Source organism: Xenopus tropicalis, chromosome 10, assembly GCF_000004195.4.
Source record: "Xenopus tropicalis strain Nigerian chromosome 10, UCB_Xtro_10.0, whole genome shotgun sequence".
Classification (NCBI taxonomy): Eukaryota; Metazoa; Chordata; class Amphibia; order Anura; family Pipidae; genus Xenopus; species Xenopus tropicalis.
Genome location: NC_030686.2, coordinates 27,381,155 through 27,406,958, shown reverse-complemented (window position 1 = coordinate 27,406,958; position 25,804 = coordinate 27,381,155). Strand labels below are relative to the sequence as shown.

General features: G+C 40.5%; 2 protein-coding genes across 4 annotated transcripts; one reads left to right on the top strand and one right to left on the bottom strand.

Annotated features, from left to right (window-relative positions):
• Positions 1-380: 380 nt before the first annotated feature.
• Positions 381-13,225, bottom strand: gps1 (G protein pathway suppressor 1). Of its 2 annotated transcripts, XM_012966467.3 has the most exons (15): positions 13,138-13,225; positions 8,600-8,797; positions 8,123-8,215; positions 7,268-7,449; positions 7,003-7,167; positions 6,706-6,841; positions 6,464-6,541; positions 6,250-6,310; positions 5,329-5,414; positions 5,134-5,228; positions 4,931-5,036; positions 4,449-4,529; positions 2,333-2,470; positions 2,118-2,252; positions 381-1,072 (listed from the first exon to the last, which is right to left on the bottom strand). In XM_012966467.3, exons 1-15 carry the CDS (start codon positions 13,189-13,191, stop codon positions 998-1,000), a joined length of 1,683 nt encoding a protein of 560 aa, XP_012821921.2. In that variant the 5' UTR covers positions 13,192-13,225; the 3' UTR covers positions 381-997.
• A 32-nt stretch (positions 13,226-13,257) lies between these two features.
• rfng (RFNG O-fucosylpeptide 3-beta-N-acetylglucosaminyltransferase) lies at positions 13,258-25,567 on the top strand. 2 transcript variants are annotated; one of them, XM_031894454.1, is made up of 10 exons: positions 13,261-13,347; positions 14,091-14,208; positions 15,051-15,477; positions 16,401-16,449; positions 17,804-17,906; positions 21,070-21,223; positions 21,316-21,401; positions 21,476-21,641; positions 23,075-23,160; positions 23,447-25,567. In XM_031894454.1, exons 3-10 carry the CDS (start codon positions 15,103-15,105, stop codon positions 23,520-23,522), a joined length of 1,095 nt encoding a protein of 364 aa, XP_031750314.1. In that variant the 5' UTR covers positions 13,261-13,347; positions 14,091-14,208; positions 15,051-15,102; the 3' UTR covers positions 23,523-25,567. The 2 variants fall into 2 exon arrangements, with proteins under 2 accessions (XP_002937356.3, XP_031750314.1); XM_002937310.5 differs by lacking the exon at positions 14,091-14,208 and having other exon boundaries at positions 13,258-13,347.
• Positions 25,568-25,804: the final 237 nt, after the last annotated feature.

Here is a 25,804-nt window from a genome sequence, read left to right as displayed (position 1 = left end):
CTACTAACTTTTGGCTTAAATAAGAGGCTGCAAGATAATTATGAGAGGGGCTAATTAGTAAGGTAAGTAATAAAAAGCAACATTATCAGTAAAATTGTAGCATTGCAGACCAATAGCTTTTTGGCTGTTGGGGACCCCATTTGAAAGCTAGAAGGAAGCAAAAAGGCAAATGATTTATAATCTGAAAAATAGGAATAATGGCAAATAAAAAAGTTGCTAACAACAGAACATTCTCGTTTAAAGGCATTAATAGAACCTGTCATTACAACCTCATTGCCCTCCCTGTGAAGAATCACGTGCAGTTTTATGGGGAACATTTTTTTAAAGGGGCATTCCATATTACCAGCTGGAGGGCAGAAAAACAAGAATACAACGGTGAGAAAGAAACACGCAAATAACATGTTTAATTCCAAAGAGAAACTAAATAAAACAGGGACATTTAAATATCAATGCTTCTGGGTGGTTTTGGGCCGGGTTTGTTCAACTACACATGCAGTTATGTCCAGTCTGGTTGATGATGAATAAAATTAAAGGGCATTCTGTAAGGTCAGTCCAGTAAGAGAAAGGTTAACTCTATTCCAAAGTATAGCAGTGAGCATGAAAGAAGGGGGGGAAGAGGGGCGAAAGGGAATGTAGTATAAGAATTTGCTGGACTAGACACTGGGAAGGAGGTGTTTAACACAAGCTGCTAATCGTACGGGGAGTAGAATATAAAGAGTCCACTTTCACCCTGTAATCTTCTACTTGTCCTTTCTTGGCCCTGTCTGGTTCTGTGCAGCCAACACTGAACACAGACTTGGAATTATATCACCGTCAGAAAGCATGAAAAGATCCAACAATTTGTAGAAGCAAACCTCACAGCCCCTGACAAGCTCATATGTACACAACTGAGATGGCCAATGGGATAGTGACCCAAGCAGGTGGTACACACGTCTGTATATGTAATAGCCCCACAGAGTTCTATATAAAGAGTCAGGAGTGCAGGTAACTGCTGCGGTCACATGTTAGTGCTGAGTCTGGATTGGCTGTTTGCTGGTGTCAGTTCTCCTTGGCTTCCTTCTCTTGGTGGGGACTAAATGAAAAAGAATGATCAGATCAAGAAAGGGATCACATGAAGGAATCATATTATTTGTGAACAGTGCTAAGGTTTAATAAGTAATCCTGAAGAAAATATTAGCATCTATACCCGGAGTCCTCAAACTACGCCCGCCCCCCCCCCCCCCCCAATTCATTTACCCAACCCCCCCACCCCCGCTGCATCCTCACCCCTGGCTACTACCTCAGTGTGGTCCTCGGCCCCAGCACGTCACGCCACCGAATCCCACTGGTTGACGCTAATGACGTAGCATTGGCCGGTGTGACTCACTGGGGCTGAGGACCTGCTGAGGCAGACAGGTAGTAGCCAGGGGTGAGGATGCAGGGGCAAAGGCGGGGGGGGGGGCATAGTGCGAGTACTAACTATAGTCCGGCACCCCCAACAGTCTGAGGGACCATAAATTGGCCCCCTGTTTAAAAAGTTTGAGGACCCCTGATCTATACAGATACATTTGCAGGAATGATCAACGCTTAAGCAGAAATGCATTACAAACTATTACGCACATGGTGCTACATCCTCACAGACTAAGGAGGTTAGCAAGAAAGCACTGGCATGTGTAACATTCACATGGGGGGTCATTTATCAACACTGGAAAATGACGAACTTGGGCAGTAGCTCATAGCAACTAAGCAGCGATTAGCTTTTTCAGCCAGCTGAAGGTGTAACAATGAATACAACTGCCCAGATACAAATTTGCCCAATGTTGATGAATGAGCCCCACTGACTTTGCTTGGTTCTTAAACCACCACCTTATTTAGGTAAAAAAACATAAAAACCAGTGCTGCAGTTTGGGGAGGGAATGCACAAATAACTTTTGGCTGATGCTGAACTGTACAACCCCACCCTTTGTCTTTATCAAGCTCAAATGTAAATCTGAGTTGTTCCAACTCATATGGCCACCAAACATTTGCTTTTCATGTACATTTGGGTAATTTCATGTACCCTTCCTATTAACAGTTTGTCAACAGTCCCTGTATCTAAACATTTTGATCTATTTATGATGTTAAGTATATCCTCTCACTTTTACATGGATCTGGTTACGCAGCACAGCAGCTCTCAGGATCATGGCTTTGGCTCGTCTCTGGAATTCTCTGCCCATCTGTAAGGATTTTTCAAATGTTGTGCTACGCTGATCAACGTCTCGGGCATACAAGATCTACCAATGGAGTAATTATTTTATTAGAAAAGACACATAGCCAGTTAATGCCGTCCACAAACAAATGTACATACACTTACTTTACTGTGTGAGTCAATGCGTGCATTAATTAACCCCTCGAGAATTAACTGAGTGAGTTCGTCTTCCAGAGCAGACACAGTTGTATTAAATGCTGTTGCCATTTTGAACATATCAGCAGATACATAGGGACTGAAATACTGAGGGAAAAACAAGATCAAGATCAATCATCAAACATTAAAAACAGCATGTGTCACAAGTAGAGAGTGGGAGGAAGATGAAAGAGCAAATAGAGTATCGCTTAACACAGCAGCTAAATATCTTCCAGTTCTGTTCCCACTTGAAGGTTCAAGATTATTGGCTGGGGACCCATTGAAGGTTCAATCGTTGGTGAGGCGCCCCCTTAGTACATGAAATGGGATAAGGTTTCAATAATATGTAAGAAAGCTAAATACATATTCACCCCAATCTCAAGCTGGGTCTCCAGGTGTTTCTTGGAAAGCAACTAGACATTTTCTCCACTAATTTCCCATTAGGCACAGCCCCATCCATACCAGTGACCTAGCCCCAGCCGAGAATAACCATCCCCTCAGTTTGGAGGGGATGGAGGTGAAAGTTCCTTTCAATGTCTTGAAGGAATACTATTGATTCTTAACATTTATTTCTATGTGAATAAGCTGTTTATGTTCTATATAAATATATAGAGATTTCATAAAAGATTTTAAAACCTACTGTGAATTTTTGTTCTTTGGCTTGCTAAACTTTCTTATCTAAATCATTCTGCTAATGTATTCTCTTAAGGAAAATGTTCATATGGGACTCCTGACCACTATATTTTATGACAGCTAGAATCAGTCATAAACTGTGACAGGATTACACAAGCACCAAAGTGATTTAGTCATTTATAGAATATTTATATATTAAATAGAACATGAACAGAAAATGATAACTAAACAATGCACACTGTTTCTGGCACAGAAACAAACTATATTTTTGTTATATTTTCTTTCCAAATAATTTTTTTGTGTGTGTGAACAATGCAGGGTTGTACAGCCTGATTTTGAGGTGTGAACAATGCAGGGACTTACAGGTGTGAATAACACAGGGTCTTTCTGGCGTAAACAATGTAGGGGCTTACAAATGTAACCAATGCAGGGGCTTACAGCCTAAATAATGTAAATAATGCAGGGGCCAATACAAAGTTAAGCAGTTACAGTAGCCAGAAAGACGGGGGCCACATAAGGGGGGGGGGGACAACAAGTTGCTCCCCAACCCCTTGGATGTTGCTCCCAGTGGCCTCAAAGCAGGTGCTTATATTTGAATTCCTGGCTTGAAGGCAAGTTTTGGTTGTATAAAACCCAATGTAAAGCCAAACAGAGCCTCCTGTAGGATTCCAGTCCACATAGGGGTTACCAAATAGCCAACCACAGCCCTATATTTGGTACTCCAAAATACAGTTTTCATGCTTGTGTTGCTCCCCAAGTTTTTTTACATTTGAATGTGATTTATGGATAAAAAAGGTGGGGGACCCCTGCAGTAGAATGGTAAAGAGAAACAGTTGCCGGGAAAAAAGGTCAGGAGCAGCAATTAGGTGTATAATGTGATTTACAGTAACCTGCAGTCAGTTTTACACAGGTAGGCATTAAGGTGGAAAGTATAAGCAGCAGGAAGTAAGGAATATGCCACATGTGCCTTATTAAGGAAAAGCACAGCAGTCTGCAGGAGGGTAAGAAGAAAGGGTACTAGCAGTAGAACAGAAGTGAAAAATAAAGTAGGCATTAGGGGAAAGGAGGAACACAGTAAACAAAAATTGTATCAAAAAGAAAAGGCACAGGGGCTTCAGTAGGATGGTTAGAAACAAATCAATAGAGGCAATGGTGGACATAGTAGAAACTTGTCTAGTAAATGTCAGGCCCCTTCGGGCAATGGTACAATACAGAAATTGTTCTCCTCTCTGCTATTAACCAGCTTCCACCAGCCCCTACTGTTATCGGCAGGTCAGTTCATCTACTGCATTGCATTCCTGTGTGGTTGCAGCATATTCATGTTCATGGACAGTTTTCAGTGCAAGTGCAAGTGCAGCCCAGAACCCTCCATAAGGTGCATATAAGGATACAGTCAGCAAGAAACACTCACTACCTCAAAAAAGCAGAGGGATCAAAAATGAGACAGAATTACCTGAATAAGAGCTCGGTTTCGGATCTGAGTGTAAAGGGTCCGGACATGGGGGGCAAGATACATATCAAGCAAAAGGTTATCCTGCAGGGAAACAGATACACAATCAGACAGGAAGTTCAATGGTATAAATATAAAGAGATTATACTACAAAACTAGGGTGTAATAAATTTCATATGAAGTGGCAAAAAAACATCTACAGATCAGTTAATGCAGTCTCAAAGATGTAACAAAGTGCACATTGGGACAGCTAGTCACAGTGTGTTGGTATCATATATTCTAAGGCAGTGATCTGATCATCACTCTGTGCTTGTTGAGCTGTTGCTGAATTACAACCACAGCACCCTAACAACAGCCAATAAGTGTCCTTGGGGAACTGTGAGTTTAGTAAGAGATGGAGAGCCACTAAATTCCAAGATAATGGGAAAAGATCCCCAAGAGCTCAAAAGAACTCTCACTCAAATGCAGGAATAGATTAAAATGACCTTCATTTCATCCAGCATCTTCAGGCAAGATGCATATTTTGACTCGTAAAACTTAAAGATGATATCACGGACTTGAGGTTCCAGCTCCAGAAATAACTTGAATGAACTGCAGGAAGCAAAAAATAAATAAACATATAAATAAAATATGTAAATTAATGAAAAAAGGTAAAAAAAAAAATTGCACTGCCCCTTAAAATGCAGACCTGCTGGATATAACATTTCTCTGAAGTTCCTGGCGATCAAAGGTGGCAAGAGCACATAGACCACCATACACTGCCACATTACTGGGGGAAAGGAGCTGTGGAGAAATACAGCGTTCAAGTATTTGTGAGATAGCACAACAATAAAAGAGAAAAAGCAAATATTGCGAAGCAGAAAAGGTAAAAATTGTGTCTCACCTCGGGAAAATCACAGTGATCAAATGAAGCCAGTAAGAAGCACTTTGCAGCCTGTTTATACTTCCGAGCAGCTAACTCTGCCAAGCCTACAACAAAGGGTTTACTATCAAATAAGTACCAGCAGCATCACAAAGCCCACACAATCCCATTACAAACATAAAAGTAAATCATCATCTATCAAGAAAAAAATGCGCTGCATACCGGATCACATGGTCATAAATATCTGTACCAGCCGGTATGGATAGTAAGATGCTGCTTGCTGGATTATTAAGCAAATCTCACCTAGCAGACTCTTCCTTAAAGGGGGTCTAAACATGGGCCATTACTTGGAACACTTTGGCAACTTACATTCATTTTCTGTAGTTAATGGTTTCTGAGAGATTTGCAGTTTACACTAATAACATGCTTTTGGCTCAAATGATAATCAGTAATTCTAGGGTTCCCTGCATCCAGGAAATGCATAGAAAAAGCATGGACAGTTTGGATCGCTTACACTTTATACATTATACAGAGCGCTATTATGCTGATGCCTGCCTAGCAGTATTAAGCTGTCTAAGGTAATATCTCTGAAACAATTAAAAAATGAATGTAAATTGCAAAAATGCTCACAGAAGTTCACATTTTTTTGAGTTTAGATCCCCCTTCAAGACAAATGCTAAAAAAAAAAAAAAAAATCTGCTGTTATGTGTACATGTAAATGTGTGTCAAAGACATTAATGCGTTGTAATAAGTGCATTCAATGCCAAATGTAACTGGCTGTGTTTTTCTCCCAGATGACAAATTACAGTGACCCTGTAATTGTGCTCAGTGGGGCACAAAACCAAACTCTTCATCAACCCACATTCTGGTTAGCCTCAAAGAAATGTAAAAACAAACTGTTTATTCTGTATTCTTTCAAGTGAGAAAGATTTGTACACTAACCTGCAGCACACTTCAGCTTAGTCAGTACAGATTGAGTCTGGCTGTCTCGCTCGCCTCTTTGCTAAGGAAACAAAGCAAATGGTTTATCACAAATAATTGTAAAGCGGATTGGTTAAATAATTGGGTTAAATAGTAGACCCTGTCCAAGAATACAGTCACATTTTTTACAATAGTATTTGGTAGGTGGTGTGGGATAAGTTGGGGTGGGACCTACCTCTGCAATTTCAGGTGTTGACTCTGCTTTACTGACATAACTGAGCACATGAGACCAGTTCTGGAGATACACGCTGACCTAAAGCAAAGTTAAAAACTGTGAGATTGAATGGCAAATGCCGAGTCAAGTTTAACTGCATAAAAGATAACACAGTTCAACAATGGAGACAAAACAAGGAACAGAATGGTTTGTTAAACTGGCACAGAGTTACTAAATTGGAAGTTGATGATGATGATGCATACCTTAATAACATTTAAGCACATGTTGATGACATGCTTGGCGCTTGTGCAGTAATCACGAGCCCTCGAATAGCATTTTAAAGCATTGCTTAGGTCACCACAGTCCAAATAATGATCCCCTAAATCATCATGACCCCTTCTGAAAAACAAATATCCATTTAAGTATACAGTATACTGTGCTACCTTAGCTTTTTTTAATGACATCTAAAGTCTTGGGAAGAGGCTCTTGCCTCTTCCTTTCACTATGTGTTGGCTTAGTCTCCCAAACCCACTGAAGCAAACCGGACTCTTGCCACATACCGTATACTTTCCTTGATCGAATTTCCTTTATAATTCTTAAGATCGGTGTCCAGTTTTTCCAGTTTAAGAAGTGCTTTTTTACGCGTTGCCTCCACCCAGGTGGTGTCCAGAGGAGGTGGCTCCATTGAACCTTCGGGCACTGCATCTGGGGCATTTTGCACCTCTCTGCAAGTAGAGCACTGGGACTGAGACAGAAGACTCAAGAAAGAGTGTAACTATAAGAAACATCTGTTAAGAAATATAGATATACAAATCAACAAATTACCTAGAGGCTTCTGTAAGTTTGCGATGGATATCTTCATACACATCCACATTAAATGTTCTCTGCACAAAGGATAGAGCCATTTTTAAGGCCTCAACTCTTAACTGAGGGCAGCGATCAGCAATAAACTGTAACCTCTCGATGCGCATGAGGCCGCTGTAGCTGGATGCATACTGCTCAAGATCCTGAAGGGAGGAACCATGAAAACAATAAAATAAATAGGCACAATTTAAATCCTACTAAATATGAAATTTATCCTAAAAGGGATGTAAAGGCAAAAAACAATATTGCGTGTACTGCATGTACTTCAATTAGAAATTTTGTACTGTTCCTTTAAAACACGTGTCAAACACAAGGTCCGCGGGCCAAATACAGCCCTTCTGGCTGTTTTATGTGTCCCCTGGTGAGCTGCCTGACCATGCATCACAAGTCACCTGACTGCACTGTGACTGTGCCTGAAGCTACAGTATCTTAATAAAAAATCTGGCCCGCAATTTAGCTTGTGTGTTAGATTTTGACCCCCTTATGTGATTAAGTTTGACACCAGTGCTTTAAAATAACCGTTTCTGTGCAGCTGAATTCTCTGTTGGTTTTTACGGCCAGCCAGAAATGAACAGTGCTGCTCTACATTCCGAAGGGCAGGGAAGCAGAGCAGGGCTGTTTCTTACTGAGATTAGCCTCAACAATAAATACACAAAACAACCCTGCTCTTCTTCCCTTCAGCATGCAGAGCAGCAATGTTAGTTTCTGGACGGCCGACTGTGAAAGGACTTCTGTGCACAGCTTCAGGAGGGAGAGGAGATGAACAGTGATTTCAGTGAAAGCAAATAAAATATCTATTTTTCTCTGCATACATACCAGAGTAGGGTTTTCCACAACATAACTGACGTCAGGCACATTCTGCTGGTCATCTTGGGGGTCTGCATCTATCTGCATTGGTTCCACTGCGCTCTATATAAACAAAATAGCCAATCTGAATATGTCACAATAAACACAAGCAAAATCAGCACAGAACACATTTCCAAAAGGTCACAAGCACAAGAGAGAGAAAAATCTGACTAAATGGAAAAAGTAAATGAGTTTTCAAGTATAAATAAAACATCATCAAGGGGAGTCTACAGACAGGAAAGTGGATAGAAAGCAGCAGAAGACAGAAGGCACATGAAGAACCTACAGGAATCCTAAACTGTACTGCCTCATTCCCCTACTCTGTCATGTCTCCAGCTATGCATAGGCAAGTTTAAAAAAAAATAAAAAAAGGCTTGTGTTAATACACAGCGTTTTGTCTGCATGTAGATGAACATGCAGGGTGCTGGAGTTTGCCTTCCCTGGTACCTCATATTGCAGTGTGAAGGTAGACAAGGAGGCATTCAGTCTGTAGTCTTCATCTGTACACAATCTGAAGATGTCTGAACTACTGCCGTGGGGGGTGCAGAACTGCTCACACCCTGAAGAGGATGCTGAGCTGGAAGTGGAGCTATCTGCCATTCTGTACTCACTGTTTGCACCCCTGGACCCTGACACAGAGTTTTCCTGATAAAGGCAAAAACATTGGATAGTGCTATTTGGGCTACCGCACTAAAGCTTGATGAACAGACAACTGTCAGGTTTCCTATGAGACAGCCATTCATGTAGATTCATTTTTATTCAGGATGAAGAGGAAATTCAACTACATTTTTGGGCTGTCGTTAAAAAAGGGGTGGAGGGGACATTTTCAAAGGAAAAAAGACAGGGACCTGCACTCTAAGGAGTATCACTGGGCTAAGAAAAATGTAAGGTATAGGATTTTTTTGTGATACAGGTATGGGATCCTATATCCAGAAAGATCAGAATTGCGGAAAGCCTGTCTCCCATAGACTCCATTTTAATCAAATAATTCACATTTTTAAAAATGGTTTCCTTTTTCTCTGTAATAATAAAACAATATCTTGTACTTGATCCCAACTAAGGTATAATTAATCCTTATGGGAACCAAAACAATCCTAGTTGGTTTAATTACGGTTTAAATATTTTATTTTTTAGCAAACTTAAGAGATCCGAATTACAGAAAGACCCCTTATCCAGAAAACACCAAGTCCCGAGCATTCTGGATAACGGGTCCCATACCTGTACCTTGTATTTGATCCCAACTAAGATATAATTCATCCTTATTGGATGCAAAATAATCCTATTGGGTTTAATACATTTCTTTATTTCTTTTCTAATAGACTTAAGACATGGAGATCAAAATTATGGAAAGACCCCTTATCCAGAATACCCTTCGTCCCGAGCATTCTGGATAACCGGTCCTATGCCTGTACTGACGCAAATTACTATTAAGAACCAATATTTTTGGACCTTTCTCACTGGCCGTAACACAAGTATATTTCACCAACCCTCCTGACAAGTAAACCACGCCTCTGGCTTTTTTTAAAGTGTGTTTTAATATTATAGTTCAGGAAACAATTCTGTAACTTGTAATATGTGCACTGCAAAACACTGCTTAGTTGTAAAAAATCCCATTCATTAAAAAGGTACTTGCTTCACAAGACACTCCTTAACCTCTGCATAGTTGTACTCAGCATTGCCTCCTTCATTTTCCTGCCTCCTGTTCCAAATTAAGTGCATCTATTGACACAGAGGAGCCTTGGAGCAACTGCCACCTCCACATGTAGTGGTAGCTCCAGGGTGCCCAGTGCAAACTGCAACGCAGCAGACTTGCACCTAAGGAATAAGCTCCACATTCACATCAAAGTGCAAGTTCAAATGCGTCAAAGTTAACGCATTAGCTGTAGTTTGATCAGGTGCAACCCCCCCGGTGACCTAATGATGCTAGAATTTAGGAAAAAATGCTGCATATGGAGTCATAGCTGTTTGTGTAAATTAGCCTTTATGTTAGGAGCACAAACTAACGTACTTGTGCTTTAAGCTAAGGACATGTAAATGTAAAATCAAAATGAATTAAATAAACTTTTAGTATGATGTAGATCTGCAATATCTTCTTTAGTCTTTTTTGTGGTTTCCGAATAATGTTCTTTTGTTTGGTTCTGTAATGCTCAGGCATGGAATATCAACTCCTATAAAGCCGGGAGACCTACAGTAGCAACAGGCAGCAATTTAGAAATTAGAATAAAAGATCAAAAAACCCTTACCATCAAGTCTTTTCAGACAGAGTATTGAAAAGAAACCTTAACCATTAAATGTCACTTTAAATGTATGTTGTGTATATTTTAAATGGTAACAACGGCTCACAAACAGGTTGCCTATGATGGACTGAACAATTCATTTTACCCTATTCTTGCCTGTATACATAATGAAGCAAATAGTCAACGTAATTTCGTAAGAAGCACATTACTATTTTTCATGACAATGAATGATAAAATTGATATACTAGTGTTCTTATAATTACTCATATATTCTACTGTTAATACAGCTACCTGTAAAAAATAACGATTCAAGTGAATAATTTAATCTCTGTTGTACAATACGGGTATATAACACATGAAGTGTCATAAAAAACAGACAGTATTGCTGGAAACACCAAGCACAGTCATTTACACCTGTATATAAAATACCTCATAGATGGCAAGCAATCTGGGAGCTCCAACTTGTAATTTAAGCTGTATAAATATATATACAGATAATGTCTTCATGCACAATAACCTAGGTCCTCATTCTGTATTCTGTATCTAAATAGTTGAGATAAGCCCTTAACATTTATGGAGTTATTTTTTCACCAACAGGGAAGGAAACAATAAATAACTAATAAGTCTTATCTAATACAATCACAACTTCTTCTAGACAAGAAGTGACTATTCCCCTAAAGCTGAAGATTTGGGCATGTGCATATGGACCCAACGTTCCAAGTGGCAAATTCAACTCTATATGGGATTTTTCTTTTGAATCTAATATAAGGACTTAAGGGTAAGAGCCCACTGAACCACCCATTCCTGAGCAAAAAAGTAGCTGACATTTTACTTTTTTTTCCCAGGCATACCTAGTGCTGACTTAGAGGCCAATTTTTCACTCAAAAACTTTGAATGTGTGATTATTTATTAAAATAACCTTAAGTCTAAATGTGTAAAAACATAAAAAAAAACTCAAGCACATTGAAATCACCTTATACCCTTCATTATCACTGAGAATGCCAAATTTCACACTGGTCTTGAAGAAAATTGAAAAATACAACTTTTGCACAAACTTTCCACCTTTAGGAAACCAAATTTTTGTATTCAAGTTAGTTTTTTTGTACTTTTGAATCATTGTAAAAAGTTGAGTTGTTAATAAATCTGCCCCTTAGATTTACAGACCGGATTTTAATATTTTATTCTACTGCACCAGTCTAATGGTATCCATACACAGACAGATTCAAGCTCTTCAGACCAATTTGGCAGCTGTCCTGTATGGACCCCCCTGCCCCCATGGGCCTACCCAAACGTTATTTGTCTGAAAATAGGCTAGGGGTTCCTCAGGCAGGTTTGATTCTCCCTACAGATCGGGGACCGCATCGGCTTATTGATGTGGTCCTTGCTCAGACGGCTCCTATTCCTGACTTTGTAAGTCGAGCCAAACAGATTACTCTGATATCGCCAATCTTAGGTGGGAATATCGGGGGAAAGACCTGCTTGTTTGGCGAACTCGCCAAATGTCCAGATCTTCTAGTGTATGGCCACCTTAAGTCTGAAGAATTTGAGCCAATTCCATTTGTGCTGTGGTAAAGTCCCACAGCGGGTTATGTAAAATGGAAAAAAGATGTGTGAATTGTGGGAAGGGATTTTACAGATACAGGTTGGTGGGTCACAATTAAAGCTAATATTACTCCTTTATTTTCTTTTTTCTTTACCTACTACAGCCTTCAGATAACGTTACTACGGACTTAAGGTGGCCATACATGCACGGATAATAACGTACGAAACCTCGTTTCATACGATATTCGGTGCGTGTATGTTGGTGAGTCGACCGATATCGCAGGAAGCTGCTGATATCGGCCGACTCGCCGATCGGACCAGTTTGAAAATTTTGATCGGGCGCCATAGAAGGCGCCTGACCAAAATTTCCCTTCAGCGCTGAATCGGCAGAAGGAGGTAGAAATCCTATTGTTTCTACCTCTTTACCTGCCGATTCAGCCCTGAATGGTGTGTGGCGGATCTGACGATGTTTCGTGCGACCATCGTCAGATCGCCACGTGTATGGCCAGCTTTAAGGAGATGTCACTTCTAATCTACACTACCAATTTGGGTGTAGCCAAATAAATAAAACACAAATAGTATTTATTTCAACCCAACTTACTATGTTACTTCTTAGACAAAATTAGTTTGAGAGGTGTGCAGTTTCCAGTGTGGGTGGCCATACCGGGGAACATAATAGGAGGGTCCTTAGCATTCTGGTGGGGAGGGGAGAGAGCTGTGCAGACTCTGGCCCAGGGAATTAAGGCTGTTTCTGAGAGAGGAGTCAGACACTGGAACATCATGTTGACAAAAAAAAGAGACAAGAAATCTTTGATAGAGGACTCAGCGTTTGTGTGTGAGTCTTGGTGCCTACATTAATACCAAGCTTGTTCATTGTAACTTTCCTTCTAAGCAGAGGATGGATGTAACCTTGTCCCTGCAGCTCCGTGCAACATGTAGGATTACAAGGCTTTTAAGAAAATATCCCGCTTATTACATGTGGATCTCATACACCCTGTTGACATATTCCCACAAACTCTGGGCTGCCCAGCAGCTGCCGAACTACAACACTTTGCTTCAACTGACAGCATGACGTTCGGGTTCCATGGCGGCAGCAGCAGCAGCTAGAGAGCGGGAGATGCCCCCCCCCGAGCGCTAAACATTCCGGGTATGAAGTACGCAGGGAAGTACGTGTGAGAGAAATAAAACTGACATAAAACATCTAACCTGCAAATTGAACACTTGCACAGGTAGAGGCATCTTCTCCCCACTTAGGAGCATCGGCCTCAGCCGTTCAGTTCCGGGTCACTCATACGCTGCCAGTCCGACGGAAGTCGGTCGCGGAAAGATGACGTCGAGGGCAGTGACGCGGAGCTGATGAGTTGTTTGCTTCACCGTAGGGGGTTCTCTCATGTGATCTCAGACATACCCGGAGAGGTGCGATTCTCATCTGTTCTTTACTGTCTAACTCTGCAGCAGTTTTATTGGCCTGTATAGCGTCGCCTCAGAAACTTCATGGGGAGTTACATGTACTTCACTTTCAGCAAAGGCTTCAGTGTTTTTATAATGGGCAGGTTTGGGTGTTGTAGGCAAAAATGGTGTTTGTGCTTCTTATAGTCCCAGGTATGGATGGTGATTGGGGTCATGGAGCAGCAGTTGTACAGCTACATTGTAGGCTGAGGGCAAGGCTGTGTCTTTTTATTAGGAACAAATATTTGCACTTCCAGTGAAACAAATGACAGATAAAGTAATTATCCATGGGGGGAGGGGGTGCCAGGCTGAAAGGGCATTCTGGATCCTGCCTTGGTGATGAGTGGTGGAGTCAACATTGCAAGAATTGCTGCCACTAACTCAGCCAGATCTCTGAAGAAAGCGGCTCGCAAAGCACCATGGTCAGCCAGAAAATGGATAAACTCGAACTTTATTTACATTCTTATAAACCCAGAATGCCTGATACGTTTCATGCGTACCCGCACTTAATCATAGGCATCATCATCATCATCATCATCGCTGGCAATCATAACTCAGCCAGGCCTGGACTTTCCCTCACCCAGAGCCCAGACCAGGGCACCCGTTTGGTGATTCTGTTAGCAGGAAACTGCACCGCTCCCAGGGTGTTTCTGTAGAAGCTCATTTGCCATGATCATCTAACTTTCCTGTCTTCTTTTCTATGGACACAGCCAGGGCAGAAGAGTTTAGCTTTGACAGAAGAGATGATGATGATGAGCATGAACTTCTTCAGAAATACCCCAGGCCGGTGCAGTTTTTAGCAAAAAGAAGCACCAGCCCAGACATCAGGCAAGCGACTAACATTTTTGTGATTATATCTTTTTGACACTTTTAGAACATTGTGCTCATTCACTTAATTGACTTTTTTAATGCTAAAAAGATATATAGTATTGGCAAATATTCCTTTTTACACAGAAAATGAAATATAATAAGTGCAGTAAAATCTCAAACATAAAATAAAAAGTACTTAAGCAGTGTGTTTGGTGGAAACCTTATTCATGCTGGGCAATGAATCATTATTTTAGAGCACAGGAGAAGGGCTTTTGTGACTGAAACCAGGTTTCACTCCTAGAATTTCTATTTTCATTGATTACTGTATTGGCTAAACCTCACCCACTTTTTTTAAAACAACTAGGCCAGTTGCTCATCAAATTGCAACTACATACCTCTTTCACCACTGCTTATAACTTTAGGGTAATAAAAAAAACACTTCATATAGTTATAAGAAGAATTGTTTATGTACATTTTTATCATGAGGAGGACCTCCATGCAAGCGGTGGAGGGCAGGTTGATCTTGGGGGATGCAGATGCAAAGACAACAGTAGATGGTTGGATTCTATGTATCCGCTGATGTACTGGACCTCTGTGAGTAGGCCATCAGCAACTGTGCATCTATATTTTGGAGTGTTATGTTTGCAGTACTTTGTGTGTTTTAATGTAGTCCGGTGTAATGAATTTGAATGCCTAGAAGCTGGCAAATAAGCTACAGTTCACAGGTGTGCATTAAATAACATAGTTGGTTAGCTAAGCTTAGCAGTCTCAGTGTAAAGATGATAATATCAGTTCATGACAGTTATTTGTAGCAAGCTCATTGTACATTACTGACCCATGACTAGTCTCTCTCTTTTTAGTGGCTGCAATGCCCAAGCTGGCTGATGAGGGCCCATTACATAGGGCTGAAGGATGAAGACCACTTACATTGGCCACAGTAAAGTTTGCTTCCTGGTGTCCCTGTTTCTCTGTGCCACAGTACTCCTGAATATTTCATGGAGACAGAGGGATTCCTCACAATCTCTGCTACAGTGTAATTCAACTTGTTCTCACAAGTACTTGAAACCTAAGTTGAAAGAAGCTCATTTAACTGATCAGCATAAGAAATGGGAGACTTTCAGGTTAAATACAAAACCAGCTTCTGGAACAGGACAAGGGTACAAGCACTTTGTGAAGGAGCCATTACAGATAAAAGATTTGTTTATTGCAGTAAAAACCACAAAGAAATATCACAGAAACCGACTGAATCTTCTCATGCAAACCTGGATCTCCAGAGCAAAAGAACAGGTATGGTGCGGCTGAGAAACATAACCGCTGACAAACCAGTCACATGAGCAATCAGCCTTTTTCCCTTTCTATTGACTGATATTACATTCATAATACTGAGATTAAATAGAACTTAAAGAGAGAAACCAGTTTGTAGCTAATGTTTATCAGTTGATCCATATCTTGAGTGCCAAATGTGAGCAACAGTGTGTAATTTCCAGTCTCACTGGGGACTCCATGGTGTTGATATGATAAAATGATGCAAGCAGTATTGTTAAAATAAAAGCCTAGTAGCATATTTACTGGCATATTACACCCATACTAAACATCAAAAGTATTTCTGAACCTAATTCCCTTCTAATTAGAAGAACTGGCTATTTAAGCTGCACACATTGCGGACACAAGCCATGAATCCATGTACGATAAACATTGCAGTAGAATTATCTCATGTTAGAAACAAATACCACCAACATTATTCTAACTTCTAGTAAAGTTTTCCTAGAGCAGTATTGTTCAAATTTGGTATGTTTATTAGCATCTATTTTCATATCTCTGCTGTTTTGGGTTGATTATGTCCAAGGCACCACTTTTTCTCACCCCTGTTCATTGCAACATGAGTGGGAACAGAGCAGCGACTGTGAAAGTGTGCCTTTATCCACAGACTGTAGATTCTACTATCTGTGGCACGTAAAGTACCCATACAAATTTAAAAAATACACTGAACTGAAGAAGCTGCTCGGATGAGTAGTGAAACGTCTTCAATGATTACTAAACAAGTCCAGTTGCTTCAAATTTATTTATACTAGATACTAAATTGTTGGGCTGATCTTGTGATATGTAGCCTAGGAGTATTCAGTAATGGAATGGTTAACTAATGCTCCCATAATAATAGTAATTCTAGAAAGCAACGCTAATTTGTATGTTGTTGTGTTTGCCCCAAACAGACGTTTATATTTACAGACTGGGAAGACCAAGAACTTCGACAAAAAGCAGGTACACTATCAATGACCTACAGTTATGGGCATCCAGTAAAGCTAAAGTTGTGTTTTACTGAGATGATTCATTAACTGTTGTACCTTCTGAAGAATGTGATTTTTTAGTAGAAAACTGGGATTTTACTTTCCATCTTCCGATTTTACATGTGCACCACCCAGGGCAAGTACAAAGGAACCTGGGGAGAAGAGAGAAGGTTGCACCACTCAGTAGTATAGTACCCCTGGCCAGTTTATTTTTCAGCAACTATACTTCTTCACTGGAGCTGAGGTTAATCATTGGGAGGTGTGTAAGGAACTGAAGACCACTTTCTTTGTCCTTTAGGGCCCTGACACACGGGGAGATTAGTCGCCCGCGACAAATCTCCCTTGTCACAGGGGACTAATCTCCCCGAACTACCATCCCACCGGCGAACATGTAAGTCGCCAGTGGGATGGCACACGCTGTGCAGGCGATTTCGGCAAATCGGCGAAGTTGCCTCGCGAAGCATTTTCGGCGATTTGCCATCCCACCAGCGACTTAAATTTCTCGCTGGTGGGATGGCAATCCGGGGAGATTAGTCGCCCGCGAACAGGGAGATTTGTCGCGGGCGACTAATCTCCTCGTGTGCCAGAGCCCTTAATATCATTTATCTAATCAGATTTTCTTGCTTATTGCTTCACTTCATTTGTAGATAAAGAACAGAAGAAACGTCTTATTCCCCTTTCTGGCAATACCACTCCTGTTCATTTAATTTTGTTCTGCCTAAGCGGAGACATTAGCAGTTGTGCTATATGACTTGCAGGGCTACTAGACAATATAGGTCTCACACCACACTGCCCCACACACAGATCATTCCCAGGCATGCAGCATAATTGTTGCTACCATTAATACAATGCAGGCATGTAAAGTGGCTGAACCAGTAGAGTGTTCCATACCCACCTACAACTCTAATTTCTCACGTGAACGTCATTGGGCTTCCATAGTGGCCTACATCAGGCAGCTTACTGAGAGCTTGCAGAGCAGTCCACACCTTGCAAATGAGAAGATACACAAGGTTTGCATAATCATCTATAGTAAGCAGGTTGGCAAATTCTATAGAATATAGTAAATGACTTCTTGGCCACTCTCCCAACTTGCCACAAATAATATCAGGGATCATAAGTAAAGGTACATCCTCAGAGCCCTAAACTTATTTTCTATAAGAGGTTATTTGCATTATTTGTTTTCTATGGGAGGTTAACATGCCTTATTTTAAATTTCTCCCTTCTGCCATACCTCCAGTCTTCATGAGTAAATATTGTTGTTTTGCATTGATGATTTTCGGTTTAACCTTACTAAGGGAAGAAATATAGTTTTTGTTTTTTTTGCACAGGAGATCATATGGTGAACACAAACTGCTCTGCAGTGCACACACGTCAAGCGCTCTGTTGCAAGATGGCCGTTGAATATGACAAATTTGTTTTATCAGATAAAAAGTAAGTTTGCATTTCGTAAACTACAATAATGCCATAATAATGTAGAGCCCTGTTTCTTAACCTTGATCCTTGTTTGTTATATATGAATATGTTATAGTAATATTGAATAAATAATGAAGATATAATAAAAGCATAAAGCCTACAGTGAGATGAAGTTAAGAAACAAGGGCATCCCCTTTACGCAAAGAGTTAACAATAGGTTTTCTAAGACGTACCCAGTGGAGGAAGCCTTTACTGAAGTTTGGGACAACTGCTGCTTTTGTGTGGCTTGCTCATAAGACAACTCTTCCAGTTGACAATGCAGCAGCTTTTCATGATCCAATGGAGAATCGTCTGGAAACTCAACTTAAGAAGACTTTTGTGTCAGCTGGTGCAACCAATAGACCAGCAGTGATGTTAACTTTTACTTCTAAGGCTGTGAAGGGTTGAATCAGTAATCTGGAGGAGGCAATTGCTTCTGATGTAAAGAGGTCTGTAATATGTTATCCGATTTGAAGGTGGCAGTAGATTTCATGGTGGATACCTCTTTGGATCTGGACCATTTGGCTTCCAGAACTCTGGCTCTGTTGGTGGCCTCTAAGAGGGCCTTGTGGTTGAGGCCATTGTTGGCAGGCTTCCAAGGCTAAAGTTTGTCAACTTCCTTTCTAAGTGGATATGCTCTTTGGTGAGAAATTGGACTTCATCACTAAGAAGACTTCTAGGGGGGAAAGTGATTTTCTTCCCCAGGAAAAGAGGTTTAAACATCCAGGGGGCCAGTCTGACTCTCTATCGAATAGATTCTTTTGTGGTTCTACACAGTCCATATCTGGAAGATCATCTGGCAAACAATCAACTTGAAGAACTTCTAGAGGAGAAACTCATCAGCCCACTAAGAGAAGCACTGCTTTCCTCTCATCCTCAGAGAGGACGCAATGAGATCAGGCCAGCTTAGACCGACAAGGTGGGGGCATGTTTTTCATCTTTTAAATATCAAAGATTAGTGGGTCCTGATGGTCATTCAGGAAGTATACCACTGGAATATCGAAAGATTCTGTCCCAAAATGTTTTTAAGATAAAGTCTGACCAGGTTTATCAGGAGTATATGGATCAACTCCTGGAGTAGGGAGCAGTGGAAGTTGTCCCGAAGTCTCAGAGGGGCTTGGGGTTTTACTCAAAGCTGTTTTTTGTTCGAAAAACCTTGGGGGCATCCTGGACTTACGCCCACTGAACTAGTATATCCGTTTCAGAAAATTCAAAATGGAGTGGTTGGCCTCCATTATACAGGCAATTCCTCCTCTGTTCTGGCTTGTAAATCTGGATCTGAAAGATGTATATTTTTATGTACCCATTCACAAGAGTCACAGGAAGTTTCTCAGCGTGTCCAATTCACATGCCTTCCCTTTGGCCTGTCCATGTCTCCAAGAACATTTACAAATGTTTTTGTTACAGTTATAGCCTTTTTAAGTATGGAAGGCTTTCCAATTTTTCATTACTTAGACTGATATTCTTCCAGTGGCAGAAGAGAAGTCTGATTCCATCACAGAGGATGTTTTTAGGGGGCACATATAGACACGTGCAGGGGAGTAGTTTCTCTCTTTCGCAGGAGAAAATATTTCACATTCAGAGGCAATTGAGCCAGTTCAGGGAGCAACAAAAGATCTTCATGATGTCTTGTATGTCAAATCTGGGTCTTATGACATTCACTATCCAGATGGTAAAATGGGCCAGGTGACACACAAGTCCACAGCATCTCAGGATTCCAGACTCTGCGAAGAGAGCCTGAGTTGGTGGTGAGAATCGGACACTTTAGCTCAAGGAATGCCTCTTTCAGACCCACAGTATGTCGCTAGTGAAGCTTCAGATGCAGGCTGGGGTGTGGTTCTAGATGGTTGCACTGTCCTACGTTGAGTCTTTATGGCTGCCCTTCAAACATTCTAGAGCTAAGGGCCATAAGGGAAGCTTTGTCTGCCTTCTCAGCAGACATTTCACAAAGATGGGGTTTCATACACAACCTATTTATTATAGTGAGAGCACAAACTCTGAACTCAGTGTCAGTCACTTTGCATATGCAAATCAGCATTTCTGGGAAGGAATATTGTTCTTATGCAAAGGCTTCCCTGTACATATCATGTTGTTCTGCCTATGCACCTACTTGCAGAGGTTCGTCTCCCCATGTGCATCTTCAGAGGAATGGATCTTCATTTCTATAGAGCTTTGGTGACTTTGAGCTGGTACAAGGGCCCATGCCTTAATAAACCTTCATAAAACTATTCTTGTTTATCTATTAACTGGGGCAAATCTCAGATCTTCCCAATAGACACCTTCGCCTTGGATAATCAGGCATACCAAGCCCCCCTACAATGGGCACCATCTTTGAAATATCTCGGAATCCATATGTGTAGAGATCTAAACAAATTCCTTGATCCTAATCTCAAACCTTTATTTTCCCTTTTGGAATCTAAAATCAAGGCATGGGGTGCCCTCCTTCTGACTTTACTTGGACAGATAAACCTCTTTATAATGATACTACTCCCCAAATGTACCCTCTATCAAGTTACTTCCTACATAGGGGTTGCCCCGAAAAGTTCAGCAAAATATGGTCTCCATGGATCTCCGAACACCTCACTTCACTTTTACTTAAAAACAAAATGAAAATGGTAAACAGCGCCACCCCCCTATTTTTTTCTTTTTTAACCTCCCCTCTCCCAAAAGAAACAACAGGAATCCTTAATAGGTTGTTCAATGTTTTACTTTATTGTACAATTTAATTTTTTTATTTACTTTTATTCCAGTGGTGGTAATCTGGTAATCGTTGGGTTTGTTGTAGTCATTATAAGAAAACCTGATTGCTTTTATTGCTTTTTATTTTTTTCCTCAGATGGGAGGTTTTTTCTTATTTACAAGCTTTATTTTTTTTTGAAGAAGAAGAATGAAAAAATATGCTTTTGTAAAAAAATCCTGCACAGGAAAAAAAGTAATCAATGCAAGAAAATGCAAACAATATTAAGATTACTCTTGTATTTTTGTACAATAATTTCGATGATCTTTAGTAATCAACAGAATCGTAAGGGTTCAGATTAGGTTCAGGAATGATTTTCGTCAATTGCTGGTAAAGGCAAATAAACATAATCAACATCATATTCTTCCATGATAATTGGCTCTTTGTTTGTCCTTCTGTCTACAGGTGGTTTTGTCATTTAGATGATGACAATTATTTGAATCTGCCTGCACTTCTGGATCTGTTATCTGCATTCTCACATAACACAGATGTTTATGTTGGGAGGCCCAGTTTGGATCATCCAGTTGAAACCGTGGATAGAATGAAAAGTGATGGCTCGGTAAGAGTGATTATTTGTTATTTAATTGTTAATGTTTTTCATTGTGTAGAGACCGTGTTAATGGAACCTAAAATCTATTTTCTACCCTTTAGGGCCCTCTGAAGTTCTGGTTTGCGACTGGAGGTGCTGGATTCTGTATCAGTCGAGGTCTTGCACTTAAGATGAGCCCTTGGGCAAGGTGAGTGCCTTGACACCTCTGCTATTCTGAAGCCTGACTAGTCTTAGTGACCTATACTCCTTTTGTTCCTTTAGCATGGGAAACTTTATCAGCACTGCTGAGAAGGTGCGTCTCCCTGACGACTGCACTATAGGCTACATAATCGAAGGGATGCTCGAGGTGAAGATGCAGCACAGTACCCTGTTCCACTCACACTTGGAGAATCTGCAGAGACTTCCACCCAAATCTTTACTAAAGCAGGTCAGAGCTTTTCACTTTATACGAAGGCTGTCTTCTTGTTAATCTTGAATGATCAACTGTTGAATGTTACTCTTAATTCTTTATTTCACCATATCTATGTACACCTTATGTATTTGTGCCTTGCTGGACACTTAGGGGTATATTTATCATGCTGTGTAAAAAGCGGAGTAAAGCATTACCAGTGATGTTGCCCACACATAAATCATTATTAATACTGTGAAACCACAAAAATATAACAAGAATGCACGTGTTTCTGATCTTTCTAGTAACAGCCTAGATTAAAACATTCTGGAACCATAGCATCTACAATGTTTGAACTATGGTACTTTATGGTGGCATTGTGGTTATGTGGCTGCAGCCACTATATAGATCACAAGATCTGTGACTACATAAATAAATGATCCATTTAACCTTTTGTCCCAATGGCTGAAAAAATGCACACATCAAGTTTAACTACTTTGTCCAGGTGAAACCTGCCTAACATTATTTGTACTATGAGTACATTTGACTTTGTTTTCTCACTTGTTGAAAAAAAAGGCATACAACCCTTTCCTGAAACTGTATCTGCCAGTACAACTTCACAGCACTCACTATAAAAAATGCTTATCAAATTTTAATATGAAACCCCAATTCTTCTAATTTTAATGAATTCCTTTGTGTCCTCTGGAAGGGTCTACTGGTGAATAAAGCACCAGAAAGTTTATTGTATTGTGCGCTTGTATGTTTATATAGAGTTATTATATCCCCATTAAGTGCCTTTTCTCCAGTGAATACAATTCCAATTCAGTCAGCCTTTCTTATTAACTGAGACCTTCTTTGGACTTTCTATTTCATTAATGACCTTATACACCTTCTAATACAGGGCAAAGAGATACTTATACACTTATGGGTTAATCACATATCCGTGTAGTCATGATACACTAGGGGTAGATTTAAGAATGCTCAAGCCTTCTTGTTTGGTTTTAGTGAGTGTCCAAATACGCAAGCCGTAAGGCTCGAACATTCTTAAATCTGCCAGTAAGAGTTAACTCAACAAACGCCTGTGTCAGTGCCTTAGGACGGGTATCCTTAAATCTAAGGGAGGAAAGCGTTTCACATACCTCAGTTACACATAACGCATTTTTAAGCACAGGTATGGGACCTGTTATCAACAGTGCTCGGGACCTGGAGTTTTCTGGATAAGGGGTCTTTCTGTTTTTTGGATCTCCTTGCCTTAAGGGAGAACTAAAGCCTAACTAAAGAACTAGGCTAGAAATGTTGTACATTATGTTTTGGGCTTCTGTACCGGCCCAAGGCAACCCCAGCCCTTTTGCAGAGCACAGCACAAGTATCTACTTGGTAACTATGTCATAAGCTGTAGGTGTCTTATTAGCTGGCCATTTACTTAGCAACCATGATTTGTTTGTGCAATCAAATTATGTCCTGGTTTTCAGGTCACTTTAAGCTACGGTGGCCCAGATAACAAATGGAATGTTGTGAGAGTGAGTGGAGCTTTTAGTCTGGCAGATGATCCAACAAGGTGAGTGTCAATGTCACAACAGACAAACAGATTTTACTAACAAACTGATATCATCTAGAGGTGTAACTATAGAGGGGTCCCGGACCACAGTGCCTGCTTCCTATATAACCACTCTACTTGTGGATAATTTGCGCTCATGCTGCAAACCATTCACAGGAGACAGATAGTTGTGGGATGTTGGTGGCCAAAAAGTTTTATGTGTGCATGTGCCCATCCGAATATTTTTTTGTGGGGGGGCACAGAGCCCTGTTGTTACACTGCTGATATCATCTTTTGTTTTTTGCAGATTTAAGTCGGTGCATTGTCTCCTGTATTCGGACACAGACTGGTGCCCTAACCATAAACACAAGCCATCAGCCTAACTTACCTATCACCGAGGTAACCACAGTGGACTTGGGATGTGCTGTGCAAGGCTTTTCTGAACTCATTTTCATTGTACCAAACTGAATATATACTAAAATCAACCAGACAACATAACAAGCACCTTTGAAAATTCCTAGCCTTGTAGAAGCTTCCTCCTCTGCATCTTTTGTCTGTTACAACATTGCAAACCTGCTCTGAACCCGCTATGCTCCAAAATTACTTTGAATGTGCTCCTTTATGTACCTGGCTAAAGGATGAGTGTGTTTGAAGTAGCAACCATGCTTACAAAGGGAAAGCTTATCTTTCTTATGTTATACTCTGTGTGGCCTGAGAATCCAGACAGACTTTTGAATGCAATGCTTTTGACATACAATTGCCTTGGAAGTTTTTCCTTTCTTTTATGTACTGTACAATTGCTTTCTCGTGGGAATGAATGGAACCACGTCCTATGCTGCATAGCCAATGATTAGTAAATAGAGCTGCCAGCTCTTGCTTATGCCTAAACATGCAGCAGTTTTGTACGAACTGACACATTTAGCAAAGAGGATACCTGTGTCAGTTTGTCAGAATATCGCCACCACTTATCCAGTGCTTTAATATCACTTGACATTAAAGTTTTAGATTCTCTTAAGTGCAATACAATCCGTCTGAATTTAGCAGAAATTGCAGAGATTCCTGAAGTAAATCCTCAAACAAGAACTAAAGAAGTAGGCTAAAAATGCTGTACATTATGTTTGGGGCTTCTGTACCAGTTCACGGCAACCAAAGCCCTTTATCAGGGAAGATTTGTCCTGTTATAGATGCCCCAGTAGCTCCCCCATCTTCTTTTCTGCTGATTTACTGCACATGTTCAGTATTTCTGCCAGTTACTGAGCTTAGGGACCAACGCACAATATACTGTATATATAGAATATAAATGTCGCAATATATGGCTGATTAGCAATTAATACAGATAATTACTAAGTTACCCCAGCCTGGTTCTCCTTTTCTTTAAAAGAAAAAAGACACCAGCCTGGAGTGCTATTTGCAGATCACCATGCCACAATCATCTTTCCTCAAAACGAGCTGAAATTCTCCTATAAAGTGCAATCAAGTTACGCTCCAGTGGCAACCCTGTTTCCAAAAAGTTGGGACACTGAGTATAATGTAAATAAAAACAGAATGGTATGATTTGCAAATGATTTCATTATAGTACAAAGACAACATACCGGCGATCATCTGGGCCACCGGTCTCCCTTCCCTGATGCGATAAAACTAAGTTTAACTTATGTGTGCTCAGGGAAGGGGGTCGGGGGAGTGCGGGGGATGCAGTGGGAGCTCCTTGGGGGGTGTGGGGGCAGCAGCCACGGTGGGCCCTGTACTCCCCAGTCCAACCCTGGGTCTCTTTATCATATTTTTCCTTTAATAATGCACCAGATGTTTTCAACGGGTGACAGGTCTGGACTTAAGGCAGGCCAGTTTAGCACCAAGACTCTTACTGTGGAGTCATGTTGGTGTAATCCATGCAGATTGCGGTTTAACATGACCAAAAAAGTATAAAAAAGACTTAACTTGGATGATGGCATGTGTATACAGTATATATTGTTCAGCATTAATGGTGCCTTCCCAGATGCGCAAGATGCCCATGCCAGGCCACTAATGCACCCCCCATACCATCACAAATGCAGGTTCTTCTTTAGCTTGAAGAATGTGGTGTCCATGATTTCTAAAAAAAACATTTTGATTGGTCACACCACAGGACAGTTTTCTATTTTTTGAAACGACCTGCATCAAATTCAAAACAAGTATATATTATACAGGAAACATCTCTCAGTTTCAACATTTGATCTGTTGTCTTTGTACTTTCTGTTTTTACTCATTTAAACAGTGTTCTAACCTTTTTGGAAATAGGGTTGCACTTGTGAGTAGGGATTTTCTTTAGTTCTAAAATACAGAGGGGTACTAAGACTTTTTGCTTGTTTACATCTTGTTCTCTTTGATATCATTCCTGATGCCTTGTTACTTAGCAACAAATAAATTATTTAAATACTTTTTTTTGCAAAAACTGCTGGCTTTGTGTCTTTGTTTATTGTGTTAGTCCTGAATAAGGGTAGTTCTGCTCATGATTTGCTAGTGAGTCAAATTTGTGACTGAACAGAATCTACATCCTAAAAATCACATGACTTTTTGTCACGTAAACATGGAAGTTGACATTTAACCCTTCCAAGACCTAATTAGCATATGCTTATTTGCTTATATGCTTTCCTGGTAAGGCTAGAATTGTATTATTGTTATTTTTGTT